The sequence below is a fragment of the Haliaeetus leucocephalus genome, unplaced genomic scaffold (assembly GCF_000737465.1).
Source record: "Haliaeetus leucocephalus isolate CR32 unplaced genomic scaffold, Haliaeetus_leucocephalus-4.0 Scaffold306, whole genome shotgun sequence".
NCBI lineage: Eukaryota > Metazoa > Chordata > Aves > Accipitriformes > Accipitridae > Haliaeetus > Haliaeetus leucocephalus.
The window spans coordinates 9,028,938-9,052,161 of record NW_010972742.1 but is presented as its reverse complement, the minus strand read 5'-3'; the positions used below and the strand labels follow the sequence as shown (position 1 = coordinate 9,052,161).

The 23,224-nt window shown below is 48.5% G+C and overlaps 1 protein-coding gene and 1 long non-coding RNA gene across 5 annotated transcripts; one reads left to right on the top strand and one right to left on the bottom strand.

Annotated features, from left to right (window-relative positions):
* The first annotated feature begins 620 nt into the window (after positions 1–620).
* LOC104833967 (chromosome unknown open reading frame, human C9orf91) lies at positions 621–17,842 on the top strand. Of its 4 annotated transcripts, XM_010571018.1 has the most exons (10): positions 5,385–5,968; positions 6,242–6,949; positions 7,073–8,698; positions 10,560–10,669; positions 11,227–11,334; positions 12,560–12,709; positions 13,805–13,915; positions 15,596–15,676; positions 16,589–16,774; positions 17,604–17,842. In XM_010571018.1, exons 3-10 carry the CDS (start codon positions 8,593–8,595, stop codon positions 17,781–17,783), a joined length of 1,032 nt encoding a protein of 343 aa, XP_010569320.1. In that variant the 5' UTR covers positions 5,385–5,968; positions 6,242–6,949; positions 7,073–8,592; the 3' UTR covers positions 17,784–17,842. The 4 variants fall into 4 exon arrangements, with proteins under 4 accessions (XP_010569322.1, XP_010569320.1, XP_010569321.1 ...); XM_010571020.1 differs by lacking the exons at positions 5,385–5,968; positions 6,242–6,949 and adding an exon at positions 621–896 and having other exon boundaries at positions 8,366–8,698; XM_010571019.1 differs by lacking the exon at positions 6,242–6,949 and having other exon boundaries at positions 8,366–8,698.
* A 1,863-nt stretch (positions 17,843–19,705) lies between these two features.
* LOC104833966 lies at positions 19,706–22,699 on the bottom strand. Its single transcript, XR_774579.1, has 3 exons — positions 22,613–22,699; positions 22,147–22,248; positions 19,706–20,198 (listed from the first exon to the last, which is right to left on the bottom strand). It is a non-coding gene; the product is annotated as an uncharacterized LOC104833966 (long non-coding RNA).
* Positions 22,700–23,224: the final 525 nt, after the last annotated feature.

Here is a 23,224-nt window from a genome sequence, read left to right as displayed (position 1 = left end):
CCCACTCAGCTTGCACTGTTTGGTCTGAAGGTCAGCATCTCCTTCTCACTGTTCAAGCAAGGAGTTAATAAAGAGCAGTTAAAAGAGCTCAGCACCCCTCTGGCAGGGGAGGCAGAGGGGATGTCAAAGGCCCTGATCCCACTCAGGTCTGCCACCTCTGCTCTGTCTAATGATGCTTGGGGTTTTTTTGGTCAGTTCAGAGCCAGTATGGGTTCGATCCCCTGTGCATTTGTTGCAGTTAAATACAAAAACATGAGAGAAAGGTCTGGTAATGAACAGGAAGGATGAAACGTGGTGTGTGCAGTGGTGGCAGGGAGGTCCCTCACCAGTCATTCACAGGCTGGGTGATCCCACCAGGGGCTGCAGAAAGCAGGTGAAGGGCAAGGTGGTGCCACTGCTGGAAGATTCATTCAGACAGTGTGGAATGGCAGGGGAGCATGCTCCTTTCTGCATTTGGTTCATGGTGCTTCCTGTGACATAAGAGCAATCATCATTTAATTATTTTTGTAGGAGCATTTTGTGTGATATTTAACTTGTAATTTTTTTTGTTTGTTTCAGAGAAAGTAATTTTCCCCTCTAAAGATCCCCCCTGCTCTTTTCTCTTCCTCCCTTTCCAGGGTCCAAACAGAGAAATAAAGGAGGGAAAGTCACCCATAACCCTGTATCTGGAGTCCAGGAGTTTGAGAGAACTTTCATTAAGAGGGGAGTAATTTTGACTTCCAGTGCTTTATCAGAAACTCCCCTGGAATCTTGATTTGGACGGTTTCAGAAACATGAGAGAGGACCCTAAATTTTCCCAGTGCTGTGGCTACTGTTGAAGATTGATGAGCTGTTCCTCATTCTGCCTTGTAGTGACAGGCTGGCTGCTAGATGGTAACATAAATGAATCATTAAAGGTATTCCAATGCATAAGCCAAAATTTGGCAACCCTAAATTCCTCATTCTTCTGCTTTTGTGAGGTCCCTACACAATTCCTGATGATCTTTATTAAAGTTGGAGCTTTTTTTTTAATGCTAGATATAAGCCCATCAAGGTGCTGGCAGTCCTTCTCTCCTCCCTTCTATCCACAACTTTGGGCTCCTGCTGTTTTCTCCTGCACTGGTGCCCATCTGACCCCAGAGTGAGCAGAATTAACTGGCAATAAGTAACCCTACAGAAAAACCAGCAGTTTCTGGCCTGTGAGGCAGCTCGTGGGAGATGCGATTGTCGCAGCAATAGCTGCATGTAGAGCAGCTGGGCTCAGTCTTATAAAAGCACACCCTAATTTTGACTGACCTAAATACTCTTGTACTCTCTTGTCGTTCTGGTGTACTGTCATGCAGTCCTATCTGTAGGTTACAAATAACTATGTAAAAAGAATGCCATTCCTCTTCCTTCTCTCTGCCTGTATGAAACCTGCTCATTTTTCCTCTTTGTATCGATTTTCCTCATTTGGACTCTTTCCCTTTTATCTGACATCACTAGTTCTTGCATTAATGCATAATAAGAAAAACAAGCCTAGAACCCACTGATCCCAGCTGAGGTTTTGGCTTCAAAGTATTAAAAGACTGTCAAGAACCCTCAAGATTAATGTTTTGTTGAAAAAGTTCCCCAAACTAATCCAAGAAAGGAGCATAGTGTAATCTTTCTTTGAGGTTGAAAGGAGAAAGTACTAATTTCATGCAGAAAAGATTGTATCTCGGGCTGGCATAGGAATAGAAAATAAATAGGTATTAAATTACATTCAGCTGTCTCAAAATAATCTAATAAAGCATCTTCTGGATCAATAGCTGAATCATTATCCAAGGCACATAGCAAGCTTTCCCTCCTAATTTGAGATACAAGAAAGAGGTTTTTACATTACCATATAAAAAGAATAATACTTTAAGTCTTCATAGGAAAAAGGCAGAACTAGGGAAAAAAACCAAGAACTACACTTTATGCCTTAAGCAAGTGTCATTTTTCATTTGAAATATGTAATTTAGGGATATTGTGAAATAAAGTTTTTATATTTTATGACTGTCAATCTGTCAGCTTTGCTGAGCTGTTTGACAAAAAAAACCAAACACCCAACCCAGAGTCTGTGAAAGAAGACTTTGTGTGCAGGAAGAGAGGGGAAGGGCAAGACAAGGCTTTCAACAACATTGTTCTCCTAATTAAGGCTCACTGGAAAAAAAAAAAAAGATGGAACAGTTAGTCACTGAAAATGCAGTTTCATCAAAAGCAAATGAGATCTGCCCATGTTGGCTGCTGCTCATGGCTGCAGTGTGCACAGCCACAAACAAGACTTATGTATGGAGAAACTGCAGTCGTGTGCAGGCCATGGCAAATAAAGCAGGAATAAGTGATGCGTTATCAGCCTTTCAAATATTGCAAAAAAGTTAAGTGTATCAAACCATGTAGTACATATAGAGACAATATGGTCTTAGGAGTCGGAATAGGAAAAAGCAGACTAAAGAGTATATGTCTCAGCATTTAAAGCAGCGGGACTTGAAGTAGTGAAGAGTGATCTCGGAAGTGATATTAAGAACATGATAGAGGATGAGGTTATCCCTGAGGACAGGAGGTATCGGTGGTTACTGTCAGTCTGGGAAAGCTCTTCAAATGGCAGATATTTTTTTCCTGGAATCAGGTTCCCTGCAATATATTCATTAATGCAGCATGATGGAATAAGGAGTACAGTTATAATATATGTCCAGGGCATCACGCTGGGAAGAGATACAAACAGTATAGAGGACTGAATTATAATTCAAAATGATCTTGATAAATGGGAGAAATGATCTGAAACCAATAGCATGAGACTCCCTGAAGAGAAGTGTAACGCTGAACTGAGAAAGGTGAAATCAAATACACAAAACCTAAGCAATCAATAACCAGCTGTACAGCACTGCAGAAATTGTGAAAATGAGGGTGAACTCCCCCAGACTCAGCAAATGTTTTGGTTTTGAAATGAAGTCTCCACTGTACAGCATATTGATTCAAGTGTCCTACGTAAGATGGAAGTGAGAAAGAGAGAGTTGTTAACGCTCATGGATGTGGTGAGGTCTCAGTGTCCTGTTTGGACACTGAGCTTTGAAAAAGATGAAAATAAATTGCTCTTTGAATAAAGCATCGACGGGCCTGGGGAGGTTTGTCAAATGTGGCTCAGAGTGATGATGACGATGGGGAGGTAAGGGATTATTTTGTCTAAAGACTCCATGACAGTGGAGAGTGGAGAAGTCTCGAAAAAAATTAGAGTTGTTTCAAAGTGGACAGACATTGAATTCTTCACCAGATTCACTGAGGCTAGAAGAAGTAACCAGCTTTATCTGAAATGGGAAAGATTTAGTTTAGAAGTGCTTTTTACCAGGAAGGCTGTGGGGTGGATGGCTGTGGAGGCTCCAGCATCGCCACTGCTGGAGTCCTGCTGACCCCATGTCCTGAGGCTGTGCGGTTGGGTTTTGTCCCCTAATAACTCTTGGCCCTCGCAGCTGGTTTCAGTCACGTTGGAAAGAAGGGTGAGGTCTCATTTGACAGCAGGGTGAAAGTGTGCCTTCGTGAGAAGGCTGCAGTGGGAGCGCATCACTTAATTATGGGAGAGTTAAGACCAGGAAGGAGAAAATAGGCAAAAAGCAAGTGAAGTGAGAGAGGGAGACTTTGCAAATAGCTTTGTTGTGGGTTAATGTAAATCAGGACATGCTTCTTCATAAATACAAGTGAGTAAAGCTCAAGACAAACCTCAAGCTGTCTTAACGCTGATTTGCATAAAACAAATCCCTAAATCCCCTGCCAGCCAGCACAAGCTGAACATACAGCCGACACGATGCTTCCTGGAGCAGAGAGGTCTGCATTTTCATTCATTTTCATTCATTTCATTCATTCTCATTTCAGTTTTTGGAAGACCTTCATTTGCAGACTTTCATTTTTAAATGGGGCCACTTTCAGAGGGTGTCAACTGGGCTCCGTGAAACAGAAGCACCTCCGGTCTGCATTGGGATCCTGCCAGCGTCCTCTCTGTTTTACAGTCAAATAGTTTTCTATTTCTTGTGAGCCTTTGCCTGACTCTCTGCAAAGTCCTTTCTAGTTTACTGATTGACTTTGCATTTGCTGTTAATTACAGCTTTCCTTCTTGGCTTTAAGAGGGTTAAATTTCTAATGCTAAAGTTTTGGTAGGGCTATTAATAGGTGGGGTAGGAATGTTACAGACACATCTTTGTGTTTCAGAAGCCCAGATATAAAGGCATATGTGCAAATACAACAGCAGCTTATTGTCCAGCTAGAATCTAAAATGTGTGTTTATTGGAATATATTAATCACTGAATATTTTATAGGCTATTCTGTGGGACCTGTGACTACAGGATACCTGCTTGGATTGAGAAGATACTTGGTAGGATCTCACTTGCCTAGCAAAAGCATAAAAATTGTGCCCCAAATAAGGTGATCAGAAAACTAACACCTGCAAAAAGTTTCTGAGCATGTGGCTTGATGACTGCTGAAGTCAGGAAGAGTCGGGCTAGGAGACCCTGACTCCTTACAATGCAACCTGCAGATCCATCATCTCCTTTGGGCCAGAGCTGCAAGTTCAGGGAGATGGTTGGGCAGAAAACTATCTCAGAAAAATAACTGGAAAACCTTGCCTTCCATTTAGGTTTGTTTAAGCTTCTGTGGATCTTCGTCCTTGGTTCCTTAGATAGGTGTGAAACAGATGCTTTGAAAACCTTCAGAGACAAAGCCCGTCAGTCTAAAAATTCCTAAAGATTTAGTAGTGTGTGGTCTTCTATATGAGCAGGATTTTTCTGCTTGTGCTGGTGGGATGAGGTGTTGATGCCAAGATCAGCCCATACATGCACGTCTTGCTAAACAAGAGGTGTACAGTGTATGTGGTGCAGGTAATTATGAACATTGCTTTGAAGTTTATTGCCCACACAGAGTTTTGCCTCGGGCATTTCTTTGCAGTGAGCTGACAGTGCTCTTTCTAAGCACTTTGGTTGTCATATCTTCCCTCTGGCAGGATCTTTACGTGGGTGAGAAGAGGAGGAAACGAAGCCAAAGCTTTTGATGAGAATTGTTTGCAAAAGAACCTAAAGCTTTGCATGGCCCTATCTTGGGTGGGGATTTGAGCTGGGCCTTGAGCTAGTGACAACAGCAAGAGATTTATCTGATTTTTCTCAATACCTGGACAATGTTACTGTGTGAGATGCCGGTTTCCAGTGTAACAAGATCCCATGTGGTTAAGCAGCTTTGGAGTCTGTTGCCCTTGCAGCCACGTGATGTAATGAACGCATTGCTCAGCAATGTCTGGAGCCAGCAGGGCTGCAGAAATTCATCCCTCCAAGAGAACGACATTTTCTCCAGGAAGTGTACACAGGCACTGCAATAAAGCTTCTTCTTTTTTTTTTTTTTTTAAACCATTCACTAAGACTAACAGTCGCTAAGATACTTGTTCCTAGCCTCCATGGATCCTCTAGCTTTTGGTGAGCCGTGAAACCGTAATTCCCAGGCAAAGGAGTCTTCTCTCCCGTGGCGTCTCTCAGCATTATCTCTTTGCATGAAAGCGAATGACTTCCCCAGCACGTGGAGCTCTTCTGGGGGGTCTGTCTGACTGTGTGTTAGAGCCTACTGCTTTTCTTCGGAGTACAGCAGCTGGAGAGGAAACTCACGCCCACCCATTGTACCAGCGCAGCCTCCTGTTTTGAGGAGGGTTACGGTTCCCCCTTCTGCACCTTATTCCTGTTTCTCTGTGCTTTAACATGACCTTTTGCTAAATATACAGTGACCCATTCTCAGCCTTGATCTTTGTTCACCTCTTCTGATTTCTCCAGCCCTATCGTCGATGCTTAGCTTTCATTAATATATTCACGGCAATTAATCTCACGCAGCCTTGGGATTTGTACTTCGTGAGTCCTGCCCAGCTGATCGAGGAGGAAGACAGCATCCTGTCTGTGCCACTCTTCAGCTCTTCACAGCCTTTAGGGTCCAGCTCCAGCTCTGGACCCCCACCCTGCAAAAGGTGAGGATAACTCCTGTGGCAGAATCTCCTCCCATGGCTGTATCTTCAGTGCGGAAGCACTTTTGAGGAACTCTAGAGGGTTAAAACCATGTTTCTGAAACCAGCCTAGGGGAAAGAAAAGTCACATGCACAAGGGAGATTTTGCAAGTTGGTGCTTGCAGCTTAGGGTAATGGGAGGGAGCACGGGGCACAGGCTTTTTGCCTTGGGTGAGCTGTCTGGTTAGCCCGTGGTCCCCGGGAGATGCAGGGAAGAAAGTGACTTTCTCCACGCAGGTTGGGGCTGTGGGACCGGAGACATCCCTGCACAGTGGTGGGGCAGCCCAGCATTTGCGCAGTGTGGAGTGGGATGGTGGCAGATAAAGGACAGTGAGGAGGAGGAGGAGGGAGCTGAGCTGGCTCCCCAGGACCATGAAGTGAGCTGGACCAGGTAAGCCTCTGCCAGTTGCTGTGGAAATGAAGCAGAAGGACTTGCTGAACGTTTCTCTGCTGTTTAGCTAGGGATTGGAGGTGTCCTAAAAAGAAGGTTCATAGGCTGAAGGAGGCAAAGTCACCAGAGCGATGTCGGCATTGCATAAAGAATAAGAAGAGATGTAGAGAGACACAGAGCCTGGGGAGTGCAGGAGATGAGAGGATGCCCCTGGTGTCAGCACAGGAGGTGGCAGGGGAAGATTTGGGGGGGACCCATCTCCAAAACCAGGCAGTTGTTCTGCAGCAAAAGGCAATGGAGCCAAACGTGGTCTATGCTGCACAAAGAGGTAAAAGCAAAGCTGCTTTTGCCGACGAGTTTGTCCTGGCTGGGGAAGGCTGTTTCCCTCCTGCAGCTCCCCGACGGGCTGGGGAAGGCTGAGCTGCCCTCACCCTGCTGCACCATTTGCTGTCATCTCCTGGGGACTGTCCTCCAGAGACTCAAAATTCTCGACATGTAAGCCAGAGAGCCTTGATTCACCTCTAACTTAACGTGACAGCAGCAACAGCAGGGTGGTAGGTTTTAATAGGGTTTTCCTTTTGTTTCCTCTGTTTTTTCACTCTTTGCTTTGCTGCTGTTCTGTGTGGGCTTTCCTGTCTTGTTTTTCATTTTCCCTTCTGTTTGATGCTAACCCAAAGGGATTGAAGGCAAAAGGGGGAAAGGAGTGAGAAAATTCACTGTCTGAATCCACCTTTTGGTGCCAGGAGATGTGCTCTGTAACACGTGGCTGCCCATTCCTGGCAAAGAAATCGCAGAGGAGAGCCACACTCAACGTACAGCAGAACTGCTCCATACCTGCGCTGGTGAAAAGTGGGTGCTGTGCCCATCCTGTGTATGCACACACACACTGCACACCTCTTGTGCAATGTGTACCATGGCTTGATTCCTTTAAGTGTGAGTTTCCAGCCCTCTGCAGGTTTTTTCTGCAATCAGAAGAACTTTTCATGTTGTTTCTCTTGCCTCAACTTCCTTTTTGACAGACCTTCAACTGGTGACTATCCTGGCTTTGTGTAAGGGGGTAATTGCAGCAACAACCATCAGTCAAAAATAAAGCAATCCTCTCTGGAAGGAGAGCGGATGAGCTCTGTGAGGTACTCTTACACCAAGAGACGGCAACAGGCTCCTGGTGCAAAAGTAAGACCAAGCGGAGGTTAAAAAGTGAATGGTAGTTTTGGAGAGCCAGTGTGGATGCAGCTGACCCACAGGAGTGGAAGATAATTGAAAAGTAAACTTCAGAGTCTTCCAAGCATTTGCTTTAATAACCACCCACAGGTCCTGGCAGTAGGTTAGAGACCTACGTCAGCAGCATTTGCCTGGAAAAATGGTGGGCATGGTGCCTGCTGCGGGGACGTGCCCCGTCAGCTTCTTGCACTGCCCGCAGTGGAGAGGAGAGGGGAAAGGAAAGCAGAGACCCTCAAAGGCTTTGCTCCTGCTGGGTGAGAGCTCCTGCTTGCCTCTGCCTTCAGTGGATACATTTTTCTTCCTTATCTGCACTGCTTCCTTCGTGTGGTGGGGAATTACCCACGGTGTCAGTGAGTGGGGTGCATCACTTCCAGGGAGGGACATTTACACTGTCTCCACTTTCTTCTGAAAGCGCCTGTTGAAAGCAATAGCAAAAAGCCTGTTGGCTTCACAAGGAGAAATCCTGCCTATTTCTTGACTAATTGTTTACAAAATATGAATAATTAAGGATGTCAGGATAATTTAAGGAATATTTAAGGATAACTTTTCCACCTATTAATGAAAGAAAAAGGGTAATTGCAGCAAAAGGCGAGCCTGTGCGTACTGCACTCATAGCTGGCTAACACCTACTGGTGATAACATCCACAGGGAGCAGGGTCCAAAGAGCAGAGTACACCCAAGTAGTCTGTGCAGTTACCCTTTTTTTTGCTGTCTCTGCAAGATCTGGGATTTTCTTTTCCTCTTTTCAGGGCTAGAAAATGCCTCCTTGCTCATGGAAAGCAGGATCTCGAAGAAGTCATCGGAGGGAATGTGAATGAGGATTTCACAATCTGCTCCCCAAGAGGAGAGCAAGCCAGCTGCCTGCTGCCTTGGGGCTGAACCGGTGTTTCTTAGCAGTGAAAGATAAGGCAGATATACAAAGTGCTGGATTTCTGACAATATGACATAGAGTCCCTCAAGGAGAGGCACCTTCAGCATGGCCCATAAAAGCCAAGCTGGTGGAATTGAGAAAAACAGGTCGCTTTCCTCCATCCTCTACTGTAAGAGTGATTTAAAGGAAGGATCCATGCAGTGGGCGAAAGGTAAGCGAGCAACTTGATGATAAGGAGAAAGGCAGTACTGAGTACGGTGCCCTTAGAATAGCAGAAGACAGATTTTTCAAAGATGCTCATTAACAGCAACTCATCTGCAAAAGTGACTAAACGTTATGGATTTTTCAGCATTTTGGGGAGGGGATGGAGACACTGACTTTTTTGGAAAGCCTGATATATAGGAATGAATGGACATCCACCTATTGAAAACCAGGACCCTGGAAGTCCTCTTCTCTTAGCCTTCAAAAGTCAAGAAATCTTTGGGAAACTTGACCTGTGCTTTCTGACTGACTCCCTTCCCCAGTAACAATTTGCTCCCTCTCTGCAGCACTACTTCCAAAACCACCTGAGGTGCTGTGCAGAGACAGAAGGCAGTGCCATGGGTGGCTGTTCTCACCGAGACCTCCACGCACCATTCAGCAGGGCATCCTTTTTGCTTGCTCAGTTCATGGCACCTCCTTAGTGCTCAGTTTTTGCAGGGGTGAAGCAGCTCTTGTCACTCCAGCAGGCTCCAGCAGAGGTCAAGGAGCTCTGCAAATCTTGGGGATCTCAGCTTGGCACCCAACTTGCTAGACTTTGTGCCAAGCAACTGGACCAAAGCCATGGAGAACAGGAGAGCCGAGCCCAAGGCTGGGGCCATTTGTTTTTATTCTTGCTTTATACTTACTGCCTCCACTGCTCTGTGTCAGGAGGAGATAAACCTCAGCAAACAAACAGGACCTTGTTATCCTGGAGGTTTCAGATGCATCTCCTCTTCCTTTTTTTACTCGATGCAGTCACGCCTTATTGTAATGTAATTGACTCGTTTCACTTGGCATCTCCTGTTCCTGAGCAGTGAAGAGATGATGAGGGCGAAGGACATAAGTGGGAGAGAAGGGGAAGGTGAGTGCATGCTGTGTTTCAGCCAGCACAGCAGTCTGGGAGAGCACTAAGTGGCAGTGTCAGCAGGAGCAGCGCCAGGGGACACCTGGCTGATCCTGGATCTGCAAATGGGAAGGAAAGCAGGGTGAAATGTTTCAGTGAAACAGGATCTCATCTGAACAAGCCACTTCCTTAGACTCGATCTCTTCCCCTTGACGTAGCACAGCTTGTGTAAACTCTAGATGAATGCCAGATGGGATGCCTGGAGATCAGAGCTCTCCTGTGCTGCTCCAAGGCTGCTGTGCCTCAGCTAGGAGCAGCCTGCTCCTCAAATCTAGGACAGGCTGTCCTCACACTTTCTAGGCTCCTGACTGCAAGTTGTGTCTCTAGATTACATCTCTGATCCTAGCCCTAGCTGAAACTGGGAAGCTGAGACCCTTGAGCAGAGCCATGCTGCCCAGTACCACTGCTGGAGAAGGGAACTGGACGCTGGAGGACCTATGGGGCTCATGCTCCAGGGCAGCCCTGCCACATCGCAGGCAATGTGATTATTGGAAAGCACTTTAATTTGATTGCTCAAGTTTTTTCTTGTGGTGGGTGGGGTGGGTAGGCAATGGGGGATCTCTCTAAGACGTAGATAGCCTTAGCAAGAGGGAGGAGCTTGAGTCCATTGTCCTTTCTGTCAGGGGTCAGTGAGACAAGACATTATCCTGCTGAAGATCAGAGCATCATGTTATCTCTGACTGCTCACTCCTGGAATGTGTTTGGGGTTTCCTCCCTTTTTGTAGGTTGTTTTCTTACAAGGGACATCAGGCCGCTTCCAAAGCTCCTTGTGATGTTCTTAGAAATGTCCAAGGGAGTATTCTGGATCCATTTAAAACATGTCAGGGTGGTTTGCATTCCTCAGCCTTCCCTTTGCCACGTGCTACTTAGCTGCTGGGAGGAAAACCCATACCAGAGCTGTGCTCATGACTCCTTTGGGCTCTTGCAGAACGCCCCAATGGCCAGGTGCTCATGGTGCTCAGCATGGCCAACAACTGCTCAGCCACCTCCTTTGACATGGAGCTTTGTGCAGAGAAATTGAAGTCCCTTGGGGTTCAGGTAAGCTCCTCGTGTTATCTCCCCTGGGGACCCTGTAGGAGTGAATGCTAGCTGCATTAGCATCATTTGCATTTGCACCCACATCACAGACAGCTTTTATCTTTTTTGGTTTGAGTCGCTTGTTTCAGTTCAACTTCAGTCTATTCCCCATGGACTGCAAGTCAACTGTAATGATCTTGACTTAAACCTCCATGAAGAAACCCATTCAACATAGGTTCTATTGAATTGCTTGAAAGTCACTCTGATGGGATGGAGCATCCCTGGGGCAATCTGTCTTGTCTTGTCCTTTGTCATAAAAAGGTGGTTTTCTCTTGTGACTTTCCCTGCACTTTCCAGGGAGATATTACTCACTGCAAATGAGGCAAGAACACAAGTTTTTGGTCTGTGACAGCTGTATAGATAAGACTGGAGGTGCACTCTGCGGGAGGGTGCTCTGGGACAGAGCTTTCGGTCGCAGTGCCAGCCTGGCCCCTCAGTGACTGCCCAGACTATTTCTGATGGGACTAGGAGCCCAAAACTGGAGGGTGGACCTAGTTTTCTGTTTGCTCCCTGAGCAGGTGGCAGAGGACCAGTGGAGAAGGTTAATCCAGGATGCTGTCCTGAAGCCTGAAGTGAGACGGTACATGTTCTACAACTCCAGGGCATTCCAGATAGCCATCGCCGTGGTAAGGACGGTGGGGTCTCTTGCTTGCCATAGACATGCGCTCGCTGAGATGCATCAAGACCTATACCTGGGATTCTTGTGGCCAGGGAGGGAGAGGGGTTTGAGTGGGGAGGAGATACTGGTTTTTACATATCCTAGTGTGTTCCTTTGGAAATCCCAGTTCACAGAATTTCTGTAGATGGAGGGCAAGGCACCTTCTCCAACCCCTTGCTGGTAGTCTCACCAAAGCAGGCTGTCCATGGCTGGATAACCAGCATATGTGGAAGTAGTACTACTTACATCAGACATTTTTTAACTTGATTTTAAAAATCTGTAGGTATTCTGGTTCTGATACTAATTTAGACTAATGGACCAGTCAACTTTGGTTACTGAGGTGATTGTCTAGTCTTGCTTGTTGTCTTCTGGTGAGAGAAGCTTCTCCAGAGACCCCGATCATTAGCATCTACAGCAAGATGCAGCGTGCTGAGGGTGTGATAAAATCTGATTCCTTTGTTTTAGTTGCATTTATTTTTTTGGATAGCAATTATACATGTTTTCTCGCCTTTCACTAATATTGTAGGAATTGGTGCTCAGTGTTTTGAGGGTTTTGGTGCCTGTTTAGTGCAAATGAGTTTTATTATTGCAAGACGATGCTGTGACACACTCTGCTGTACACATCTTATTTGCTTCTAGGCAATCTCCTGCTCAAATGTCTGCTATCTAAAGTAAAGGCCAAATTATTTCAGTTTTGCCTGTCTTTATGCAAAGACCAGGTTTGTCAGTCCTTAGCATAGTCCTTGAGTCCAGTGTCAGTGTCCACTATTTCAGCGTTATTGTAATTGAGTAGTCTGCACCACCTTGAGTGCTTTGACATAGGAGCTTTCTAAATACAGGGACTATTAGAAGTATTATCAATATGCCTCAGTGAGTGCATTTCTTATCTAAATGGAAGAACTCGGTCGACATCCTCCCTAGGTATGAATCATCATTAATAATTCACTCTCTGCCTTTGATGACTAGTAATTATTTATAATAAACCATGGCTCACTCAGTCCTTCTAGTCCTTTCTTTCCCCTATTTATTATTGGAAAGAACTTCTGTCCTTCCTCACCCTCTGAAAATCTTGTGTGACTTGATTTATGGTAAGGTATTACCCTGGGAGAAGGGACTGGTAGTTTTCTTCTTCCTGTGACTTATCTCACTTCCATAGTTTTGTGACTATCATCAGTCTCTCTGGGTTTTTACAGGTTTTCTACATGTCTCTCTGGACAAACATTTACTCCACAGTCCAGCTGTGTTCTTTTGGACGCTACTGGGAGGCCAGTGTGCTGGTGACCCTGGCTGCTGTAGCAGTCACTGTAGTTGTGATACTGGTTATCGATTGTCGCCAGAGGAAGGTAAGAGGAGGCTGCTTGTGTGCAGGCACGCAGTGCGTGGGGAGCAGGACTCCCTCCCACCAAAGTGCTGGGACCCAGGTCATCTTCTAGATGCACATGAAGAACAGAATTACCCGGGGAGGAAGGAATATTTTTACAGCAGGCTCAGAGATCAGGTTCAGGCAAGGGATGCTTTACAGCCAGGTTAGGTTTCAATGCCTCAAAAGTAGGTGATGGAGCCCGGCAGGCTGGCTCCAAGCGCCTGCTGTCACTGGAGATAAAGCAACTGTTGCAGAGTGTGGTTTGCACTCCCACGGCTGGTGAGAAGCCACGGGGGCTCGCCAGCAGAGCTGGCTCCTGCCCTGCTTCTGATGATGGTCCTTGCAGTCTCGGCTGTGTGCAGCCACTAATAGCATCGTTTACTTGTGTTGCTGTGGTGCTCTGGACCTTGCAACAGGTCCAGAACAAAAAGGCAGCTCCTAACCCATGGAATTTGCAATAAAATTATAAAACCGAGGTAGACTGGGCAGTGGAAGGAAGTAGGGAGATGACGTTAGCATGAGAGGCAACCAGCCTGCAGCATCCAGTGCTTGGTTGTTGTCAACTTTTGTTTGTAGGAATCACAGGAGTATGGAAATTACTAAGTGATCTGAAGAGTAATTTTAGAAAGGCTTGATTCAAAATCCAGAGGGGTCTTTGCACTGATTTTAATTGCACGGATTTTGGAGCAAGCCTCTAATGACAGCTGTGCAATGATTCTTCCAAAGGGAAACCTGGCAAACATGCAGGTGCCCAGAGGTTTGGGAAAGGAGTCCTTCACTCAGGGACTGCTGGGGAAGGAAGAGGGAACGTGATACTGGAAGTCGATTCCCCTTCAGACATCTTGTCTGTAAGAGAAATAATCCGTAGTGAGATTTCTGGCTCCACAGACATCCACCAGCGGTGGCTAGGCCAATACTGACGGCTGGTGACAGTCCTGCCTGACTGCAGACTGCTCTTGTCACTGCTTTCCTTTCAGAGATGTGGTATTTGGGATTATCCAGCTGCAGTTTGTAGCATCAGGCTGGCCCAACTTTTGCTGTCGAGTGTGTTAATTTTTCCCTCATTCTTTAATAGATAAACGTGAATACAGATGTGAGGCTGGCAGCTGTCAATGAAATCTTTATCAAACACGGTTTAATAGTAGGGATTACAGATGCCCTGGATGGGCCACACAACATCCTACAAGTATCCTTTCTGTAGGGAATTATTTGTACCCCTTCTGGGTAGCTAATGATATGGAGGTATTCACTGATGTTATGATCCATGAGGATCTCCAGTGGGTGGGATTTCTAGGATTAATTTTTTCTCCTATTGGATGGCATAAGGGATTGGGTATCTTTTCTTCTCCTATAAGTGAGGATTGAGATATGCCCAAAGGCAATTGGAAATAATGAGTCTAAAAGATTGAAGTGGGATTAGTCCTTTCGGCGGGCAATTATTCCTGAAAGTGTATTATACTTACATGACAGTAATGATTCTTATTATAAGCAGGGTGACAGCAATATGCCTATGGCAAAAAAAACCAACACAGAGAAAACCAGAGTGCCTGTCCCTGGGAGCTCATGTTCTGCCTTGCAGAGACAAACTAAGCCAACAGCATCCAAGTGCCTTTGCTCTCCAGGTGATTTGTAACCCTGGGCTCCCTCCTTCAGGCACGTTAGAGAACTTGATTTCACCCTGCGCGTCTCTGGCAGCCAGGTCTGTAGCTGCCAAGCACTTCTGACCTTCATGGCCTTTTAAAAGTGCGGGTTAAAGAAACTAGGTAGAGGGAGGCTCATTTGCTGCTTTTTAGAGATACCTTTTCTGGACTAGCCAAAGATTTAGGGGAAAAAAGAGAGTTCTAAGACAGCATGAAAGTGTTAAAGGAAGGTGAGAGAGATGGTCTCCCAGATTTGCTGGTGGATCTCACTCCCCTCCATATATACAGAGGTATGAAATAGATAGAGGGGGAGCCAAGGCTGAAACACAGGGTCAGAGAAGGGGGCAGGGAATACCGCAGGAGGGCCAGCAGGGGTGAAGTCACGCAGAATGAGGAGAAAACACTTAAGAACCTGAATTAGACATTTGTTCAGACCAGCATAATTTTGCACCTCAGTAAGTGAGGACTAATCCAAGAAGCCTTCACCTCTACCTACGTGTCCCAGAACTGCCTGAGAGCAGAAAACAACCCAAGGATTTATGATTTCTCAGTCTGCTCCAATGTCATATCCATTTCAACCCTCTAGCTTTTATGCTGTTCCTGAATCCCCTTGATAATGGCAGCTTGAGTAGATATACAAGGGCAGACCTTTGGCTGCCTTCCTGGGGGCTGCTGCTCTCAAAGCTGGCACAACTAACAACCCCAACATGTTGCTCTTGGTAGACTCTTTGCAAACAGTGCCTCTGTCCTGAAGACAAGCATGAAGTACAGTAAATTTTGTAAAAAATAAATGGAATGAATCCCTAGAATCAAAGGAAAGAAAGCAGGAAGGAGTTTAGGGGAGCTAAGTCAAGGTGACTCACCAGTTTATTTAGCTGTAAGGCCACTAAGTGAGTGATGGGCAATGGCCCTGGGTTATCCCAATTTTCACCCCACCAGGATGCAGGAGGTGTGCCAGGAGGACTGGCTGCCCTCTGGGGCAATGTCCCCATTCCCTGCCACCCCTCTTCTTTTCCTCTTTCCCTTGAGGTTTTGCATTAGCCCAGACCCTCTTGGCTTAAAATTAGCCCTGTGATGTGTTATTGGTTCCCGTGTCCTGAGCACCCCATGGGCACCACCTGCCTTTGCTCCGCTTCCTGCAAGGTTGGTACCAAGAGCCGCACGGAGGTGGAGGGCTGCGGAGGGGGAAGCGTGGAAAGACCCTTCCTTAACCCTGACCATCGCAGCTGTGGTTCGTGCACTTCAGCCAGGAGCGCTGCCTCCAGTCCTTGGCAGCCCACGTCACGGACCTGCAGAGGACGCGAGAGGTAAATGATGGTGGGCACAGCCCGAGCTCCCGCAGGGACACGTGCAGGTCCACCCCTACGCCCCGGCTTTGGTGGGATGGAGGTGGGCAAGGAGAACCGAGTGTTTGAGTGTTCTCCTGGGCATCCCCTGCTGTGAACTGGGAGCTGGACAGACTGGGAGGTGGATAAACTGCATGTGTCGATGCCCAGTTCAGCAGGAACTGGTTTAGGTCCTGTGGTATGTGCATGTCTGCATAATTAACTGTACAACTTTAATAAAGGAAAGTCATCAAGAATCAAGGGTAAATTTTGAAAGCATGTGTCACAACTTGAAATAATGGACACCTTGAGCTGTCCTTCTGAAATAAATGGGATAGCCTGAGGAATAAGTAAACACTGTACTGGGTTAACTGTATAAAATTTTTGTCCTCTTGGCCTTAAGAAAATGTTTTCCTCTATGCGCTTGTATAAATATACAAACACCACACTCTCCTGCACTGAATTGCCCTTGCTGACCATGGGTGCAGGATGAGAGGCAAGGGGGTATAACCCTCCGAAAATCCCAAAGCTGCTCATCTCCCTGGATGAACTGACAAATGCAGATCAAGGGATGGACAGTAACACATCAATTCATATATTGGCTGATACGACTCATATGGTTTTTAAAGACATGATTCTCCATACCAGGCTCTGACCATCATGCTGGGAGCAGTTGCTGGCACAAGACACAGCTGATGATAGCAGCAGGGCTGTGGGATGAAGACACTCAGCTCCAAGTGCTGGGCATGGCTCTTGGCCAATGCTGGTTTTGACTCTTGGGATGATAACTCCCAGGAGTAAAAAACGTGCAGGAGGAAATCATGCTCTTTAAAGGCTGTCCTCAGGACACCGCTGCTGCCTTTGGAGGCCCCCCAAAATCTCTTTCTCTTCCAGTCAGGCTTGCAGCACAGCCTGGACCAGCTCTGTGTGGTTATGGAGGCGGTGGTTCGGCCTGACCTGGGGATGGAGGAGGAGGCTTTGCGTGAAGAGTCCCCTCTGTTATCCAGTGGAGTGAACCCAAATAAAAAGCCCGTGACATGCAACGAGCTGGTCCACCTCGTTCCCAAGGGCCCACCAGAGGTAATGAGAAATATCCCTCCCTGATGGACAGAGGCACCAAATCACCTCCCCAGGCACCTCAGCTCCAAAACCCCCCTCAGCAGCTGCCAGCTATGGGGGACACCTCCTTTTTCACCAGTAGAAGCACCTGGAAGCCTGGAGGTCCACACACACCTTCTCCAGCCCTGACACTGCTGAGCAGTTAATGCTTACTGAGCAGCTAGTGCTTAATCCTTGAGGAATTCATGGATTGGGCTTTTCCTTGCTGGTGGCCAGGGGTCCTCTTTTGGAAGACAACATCTCCCAGGGTCCATGCACGGACCCAGCACCTGTGTTCGGGTTGGGGATGAGGCATGGATGTGCTCAGCCTTTGTCTCCTCCATGGAGTGTGCCTTCAAAGACTTGTGCCATGCTGAGCAACAAATGTGTCCTCATTGCCGCTCAGCAAGAAGTTTCAAAAGGGATGATTTTGATTTATTTTACAGTTTTCCTCTCGCTGTTACTAAGCGAATTTGGTGCAGGTGACATCCCTGCAGATTGAAGCTCTTTGGCCATCTACAGGCAAAAAAAAGCAACAGGAGGCAGTGACAGAGCGGGCAGGTCCCCAAGAAGCCTGGCTCCTTGGCCACCCACTGGCGAGCGGTCATTTCATGTCACTCCCCCGTGGGGACAGTGTGCCAGCACTGCTGACCAGAAGGGGATCTGGGACAGTTATATATGCCATTGGCTCCTGTCCTGTTTCCTTCAGACAAGGACAGTCCTTGAACGAGGGAGCAAATGCTATGTCATGTATCATCCACTCTTCCTGCAGGTAGATTCTCTGCTCTGACACCTCTCTTGCTTGTTCCAGGTGATGGCCCAGCAGCTCCTGGTTATCTTCAGCGGATGCTACGTCCGGCTCCTGGTGACCGGCCGTCTCCCTCGGGCCGTGGCAGGGGGGCACCTGGAGCACAGCAGCGTGCCCTGTCTCTGCCAGTTCATCAAGACCACCGCGCTCAACACACACCGGAGCTGGTTCATGGGCAGGTGACCAGAGCGGGCTGGAAAATGCTGAAATAAAAGCTGCCCATCCACAACAGTGTGAAGAAGCCATGGGGCAGAGGAGAGGGCTATAACTGTGCATCCTGGACTTATCCAGATGAATGAGTGGAAATATAACTCTAATAAAACATGCAAGACACTCACCAGAAAGCTGCTTACCTTTGAGACTCTCTGGCTGCCCACAGGCTTGGTGTGAAGGAGTTGCTCTGGGGGTCAGAGGGACAGCCTGGAGCTCCCTTGGGAAATTTCCCACTGCTATTACTTGGGGGCCTCGGAGAGCCATGGGGAATACCTGCAGGAGCCAGCCCCACACCTTCGAAATGAAGTACGTGGGGTTTTTTTTAATACAAGGAAGACAAGGAACTCTGTGCATAGCAGTGTTGCAAATGTGATATTTACTCTGGATTATGTTTGTGTCACGTAGTTGCCAGTGACAGTGAGCTTTGTCCTGTGACAGACGTGGGAGGCAACTCAGCTGATGAGTTGGCAAACTTTCCAGTTAAGAACTAGCTTGGTACGGTGCTCGGTAACTGCCACTTCTGCTGCCTCCCCTGGGAGGATGGTGATGGACTTCTTGATGATCCATAGGATTAAGCCTTAAAGAAGGCACTGGGCACTGGGTAGAGCATCCTGGAGCACAGCTCTTTTCAGACTCCCCTTCCTGCTCCATTTTGGGACAGGCTGATTTCCTTTGTTTTTCCCTTCCTCCTTTCTTCCCACTGCGTATACACCCAGCACGTAAGAGGACCCAGTGGTGAGCAGGAGACTTCAGCATTTGCATGGAGTCCATGGGAAATGAAGTGCTGTAAGCCTACAAGAGGTTGTGTGCTCAGGTGGTGCCCATGAATAGAGAATTGCTGTATGGCCCAGGAACTGCTCATGTCCTCCTCTGTCCCCAGAGCCAGGCATTTCCATGAACTTCAGGTGACTCCATGCACTGATGTTTACCCAACCACCTAACCACACGGTTTGGTGGCAGTAGCTGTCCTAGGAAGTGGCGATGATCAGAATAAAGAGTCCTAAGGTCTGCATTTTCCAGCCTTGCTGTGGCTGAGTGTGCATGGGAGATATGGGTCTGTTCTTCACCTTCCAGCCTTCCCATCCTCCGTCCCTCCCCATGTCGGGCAGAGCCCTGCAGTCCCCCGGGCAGGGCTTGTGCCTCTCCCACCTTAACGAAGCTCAGCATGGGATACTTGTCCCGCACAAAGCCAGGAGGGTTTTAAAATTAAGGTCACTAGTTTGTGCACATCCTTCCATTGTGTACATCCCATCCTGCCACTGAGCATCTCCCCTTTGTGTGATATTGTGGCAGAAAAGTTTTGGTACCGAAGGCCAAACCATTGCTCAGGGTGGCAGCAAGAGGCTGGGCCCTGGAGACCCAGGAGCTTACAGCCCGCTCTCCCCAGGGGTGCAGGATGACTCTGCTCCCTCCCCTGTTGTCTGTATCACAAGCAATGGTGAGACAAGATCCATCTCTTCCTACACAAGCAGCAAGGCAAGCCTCAGCAGCAAGCCCAAGTGCTGCCAATGTACAATCCAAAGCATTAGTCTATTCAAACACCATAATGACAGCAAAACCCTTCCAGGAGAAAAACCACCATGCTCCCAACCAGCCTCTTTTCATCTGTCTTTATTTCTGGTTCAGCTTGGGCTGTCACAGGAAGGGGTCGGGCAGATTCCTCCCCGCACATGCGGAGTTTGCGATTCTGCTGTCATTGCTCTCTGTGACAGTGCAGGGTTTGCTAGAGGGGGATCTGACTGTGGTCCCTGCAGTCCTCTGCTCTGTGGGTGCTGTGCATCACACTGGGGTGCTGGCTGCCCAGTAAGGACAGCTTAACCAGCTTACTGGGCATGGGGAAGGGGGTCATACAAAACATGATGGGATTTCCACAGACATAAGCTCTCAGACTCCTTACTCTAGCTCAGGAGCTGATTTTACCTTCATGGAAATTGCCTGAATGTATACCAATATCTTTAGGGGCACAATTTGGTTTCACAGTATAAAAATCCGATTCGCTGCTAGGATGCAATGGCTCATGCTCTTCCCCTGGCGCTCCACAGCCCAAAAGTGCTGGGAGCATCTGATACACATTGGCAATCTTTTTTTTCTGCCAGCTGGAAAATTCTGGTAACGAGAGACTGATCAAGACATTTTCTGTCATTGTGCTTCTGTGTTGAGAGCAGATACAGGAGGGATTTGCTGATATTTTCCAATCCCTGGGCTGCAGGATTCCCAGCAAATGCATTCTCTGGGAAATCTGGTGGGAGGAAAGCTCGTGGCCTTCAGGTCAGGACCACAAGCACTTTTACCCTCAGGACCTGCAGGGCTGGTCTTGGATGGGGTTGCTGTTCCTGGGAAGCGAGGCTCGTGCTTGGGGGGCTGTTGATACCTCTGCCTTTACATCTGCAAATGCACAAGCATCAGAGAAAAGAGGGGGATTCAGGATTAGCCAAGGGGAAAGATTATTGCTGAAGGGATGAGACTGGGGTGTGAACTGGCAAGTTGCTCAGAAAAACCTCCTGATGGGAACCGTAAACAGCATTAGCTTAGTGCGAGGGAGTCAGGCCAGGTTTACGACACAGATAACCCCCCAGCAGAGCCCACCTTGCTGCAAGGAGGGGAATACAGTTCCGCAGTTTCCAAGCTGTGACCTGGACACCACCGGTGCCTCCAGATCATCCCCATTTCCCAGCCAGATCTGATCTCTGCTGAGCTGTACGCTCCTCGCGCCCTGTCCGGGGCCAGCTTTCCCTGGGGTGCCGCAGAGCAAAAAGCTGTGGGCTGCTCCGTGCCAAAGAGCGGTGCAGCCCACCACTGCCCTCCGCACTGGTGCAGCCCCCTGCATCCACAGCCGCTGAGGGGCTGGTGTGCCCAACCTGCCAGCAAGTCACGGGGCCAGACCTCCTGCTAGTGCCAACTGGGCAGCTCCCCCGATTGCCATTAAACACCCAGGAATTAACTGCAGAGAAGGAGCTTAACTTCTTTGCTCAGAGGAGGAGTTTGATTCCTCTCGCTAATACACCCAAGCACCTGCCTTGATCTTCCCATTCGGGGCCTCTGCAAAGTCCTGGCTCCATTCCCTCTGCTTTTCCACCGTATGCACTTAATTAAGGCATTAGTGAAGTGAAATATCCCCTTTCCCTCACCTCATCCCCCCTTTAAGGCTCCAGCTGTTATTTTAGGGGAAAGGCAGTCTTCTGGAGATTTCATAGGACCCCCTAAGCATACAGTTCCCTTTCCTCCCCTTGCGCACAGCACATGGGAGCGGCAGAAAGGGAATAGCTCAGCCCGACATCTTCCCTGCGAGTCTTCTGTGACAGCCCTGAGCTCTTGGCAGAGGTAGGAGACCACGGGGCGTGACCTGACCGCTGTGGCAGCTGCCCGGGAATGTGCTGATGCTTAAGTGCAGCTCTGGGCACGTTTGCACAAGAGCAACCAGGAGTGACTCAGCCGAACCAGTGAAACTGGTATTGGTGGGGCAGGTCTTTCCAATGCTGAGATTCTTTTGTCTGCTGTTCAGAAATGATTTCCTTTTGACAGCAAGCTTTAACGCTTGAGCAGCACGGCCGGGCGATGCAGGAGCAGCTCCCCTGTGAGCCCTCCTCGCCGGGAGCAGCCCCTGCGGCTGGAGCAGGGATGAGGAGCCGGGAAGGTCTTTGCTGCACCCGTTGTGCTGAATTGGGGGTGGCCAGGAGAAGCAGCTGCTCTTGGGGACATCGCATGAGCGATCTGCAAAGTCATAGTGATTTCTGTGTTTTAAATGGGCCAGGAAGGGGCTGGGGAAGATTGGCAGCAAGGACAGAAATCTCTCACTGCCAGCTGGGGTGCGTGATGATGCATTTTGGTATTAGCGGGGTGCCTGAAATAACAAAAATTGCCCCAGGGAGACGTGGCTCTGGGGAAGTGGTGCTTCAGCAGGTTACATCCGCTCACCCCTCTAATTACACCCAGAGTAAGTCTGTCCTCCCTTCTAAAGGCTGCGATTTGCTCATCCTCTCTGTCAGGGGCTGGGAGGCAGCCATGACATTTAAAGGCAAAACGCAGCAAGGGAAGATAAATCAGGAAAGAAAATAAACTTTCGCAACTTATACCTGTTACGGTTCTTCCTCAGACAAAGTGCTGGACTCTGAGGAAGACGATGGTCACTGGAGCACAGGCAGGGAGGGATAGGGACCCAGCGCACCTCCCCTGCCGCAGGGCAGCGGCTTGCCTGGGACAGCAGGCAGCAACAGGAGGTGCCCCCCTCCCCATCCCACCCCGTGAGCCCAGGCAAGCCCTGGCCCCTCCATCCCCAGCGTGGTTGGGGCCGAGGTGTGTGGATGTCCCCGTCCCCAGCAAGCTGCAGACTTACTTTGGTGGTGGCGGTGGGGGGCTGCCTGCAGTGGGCACGGTGGTGGCTCCTGGTGCTCCCGGTGGCACAGGGTCCCCATCTTCCTGGCCACATAGCGGCAGGCTGGCAGAAAAGGGGAGACCTGTCTGCTCACTGCAGCAATGCAAAACACCAGCTACCCCAAAAAACCCTCCCCAGAGAGCCCAGAGCGGGACGTCTTTGTGAGCTGGGGATCCTCGCAGAGGAGGATCGGCTGGGGGTTGTGCTGGACCCGTGGTGGGTTATGGCTGAAAGTAACAGAGGAAAGGGAGAGGACTGGATTTAGCGGGCTAAAAGGGAGTTACCGTGTCTGGTGTCCTGGCTGTGTTTCAAACCACTCCAGCACCAGCCTTTCTCCCCCCACAAGCCAAAGCTATAAAATATGCAGAGTATTTACTGTGCAGAAATCCCTCTAAGCTCTCTTGCCTCAAACAAGAGGTTTCCTTACCATTGATAATTACTCAGACCATTTTCTCCTGGGCTCAGCAAAGCTGTCCTTTCCAGCCAGCCTGTCTCTTCCTCTCTCTTCTCTCGCAGTCAGCTCTGCAGTGGTTTTATTTCTTTACAGCCCAGCTTCCTCCTTCCTTCCCTCCCGCGGGGATGTTGCTCCAGTAACACCCGGTCACACGTGGGGAGGCAGGCTCAGCCTGGTGCTGCCTCCAGGCAGGGCTGTGCCGTGCCAGGCGTGGGATCCTTGCACCTCCCCAAAAGGAGAAAGCGCTCTGGGCATCGGCTGCCAGCAGTGTCACAGAGGTTTGAGCCGACCATACTGGAGAGATGGCTTGGCCTCAGCTGGAGGAGCTGCTGTTGGTGCTTTGTGGCTGATGGAGGACCTGGGTTTGAGGAATGGGAGGTAAACCTTGTGCTGCGATCTCTAAGCTGAGCTGGAGAGGATTGCTGCAGCATATACTTCGCTTGTGTGGAGCAGGGGTGAAGAAAAGGATGTTTCTTCTCCTTTTCTGCTGCTGTCTGAACACTGCAGGGATGAGAACGTCCTCCCTGCCCCAGCCAGACCTTCAAACCCTCTTATAGTAAGTACACAGGGGAAGGTAAGGGTGAC

Coding starts and splice junctions, on each gene's coding strand:
- LOC104833967 (XM_010571020.1), top strand. CDS start 8,593: ATGGCCCATAAAAGCCAAGCTGGTGGAATTGAGAAAAACAGGTCGCTT. Junction 8,699..10,559: donor ATCCATGCAGTGGGCGAAAG/GTAAGCGAGCAA, acceptor GGGCTCTTGCAG/AACGCCCCAATGGCCAGGTG. Junction 15,677..16,588: donor ACCTGCAGAGGACGCGAGAG/GTAAATGATGGT, acceptor TTTCTCTTCCAG/TCAGGCTTGCAGCACAGCCT.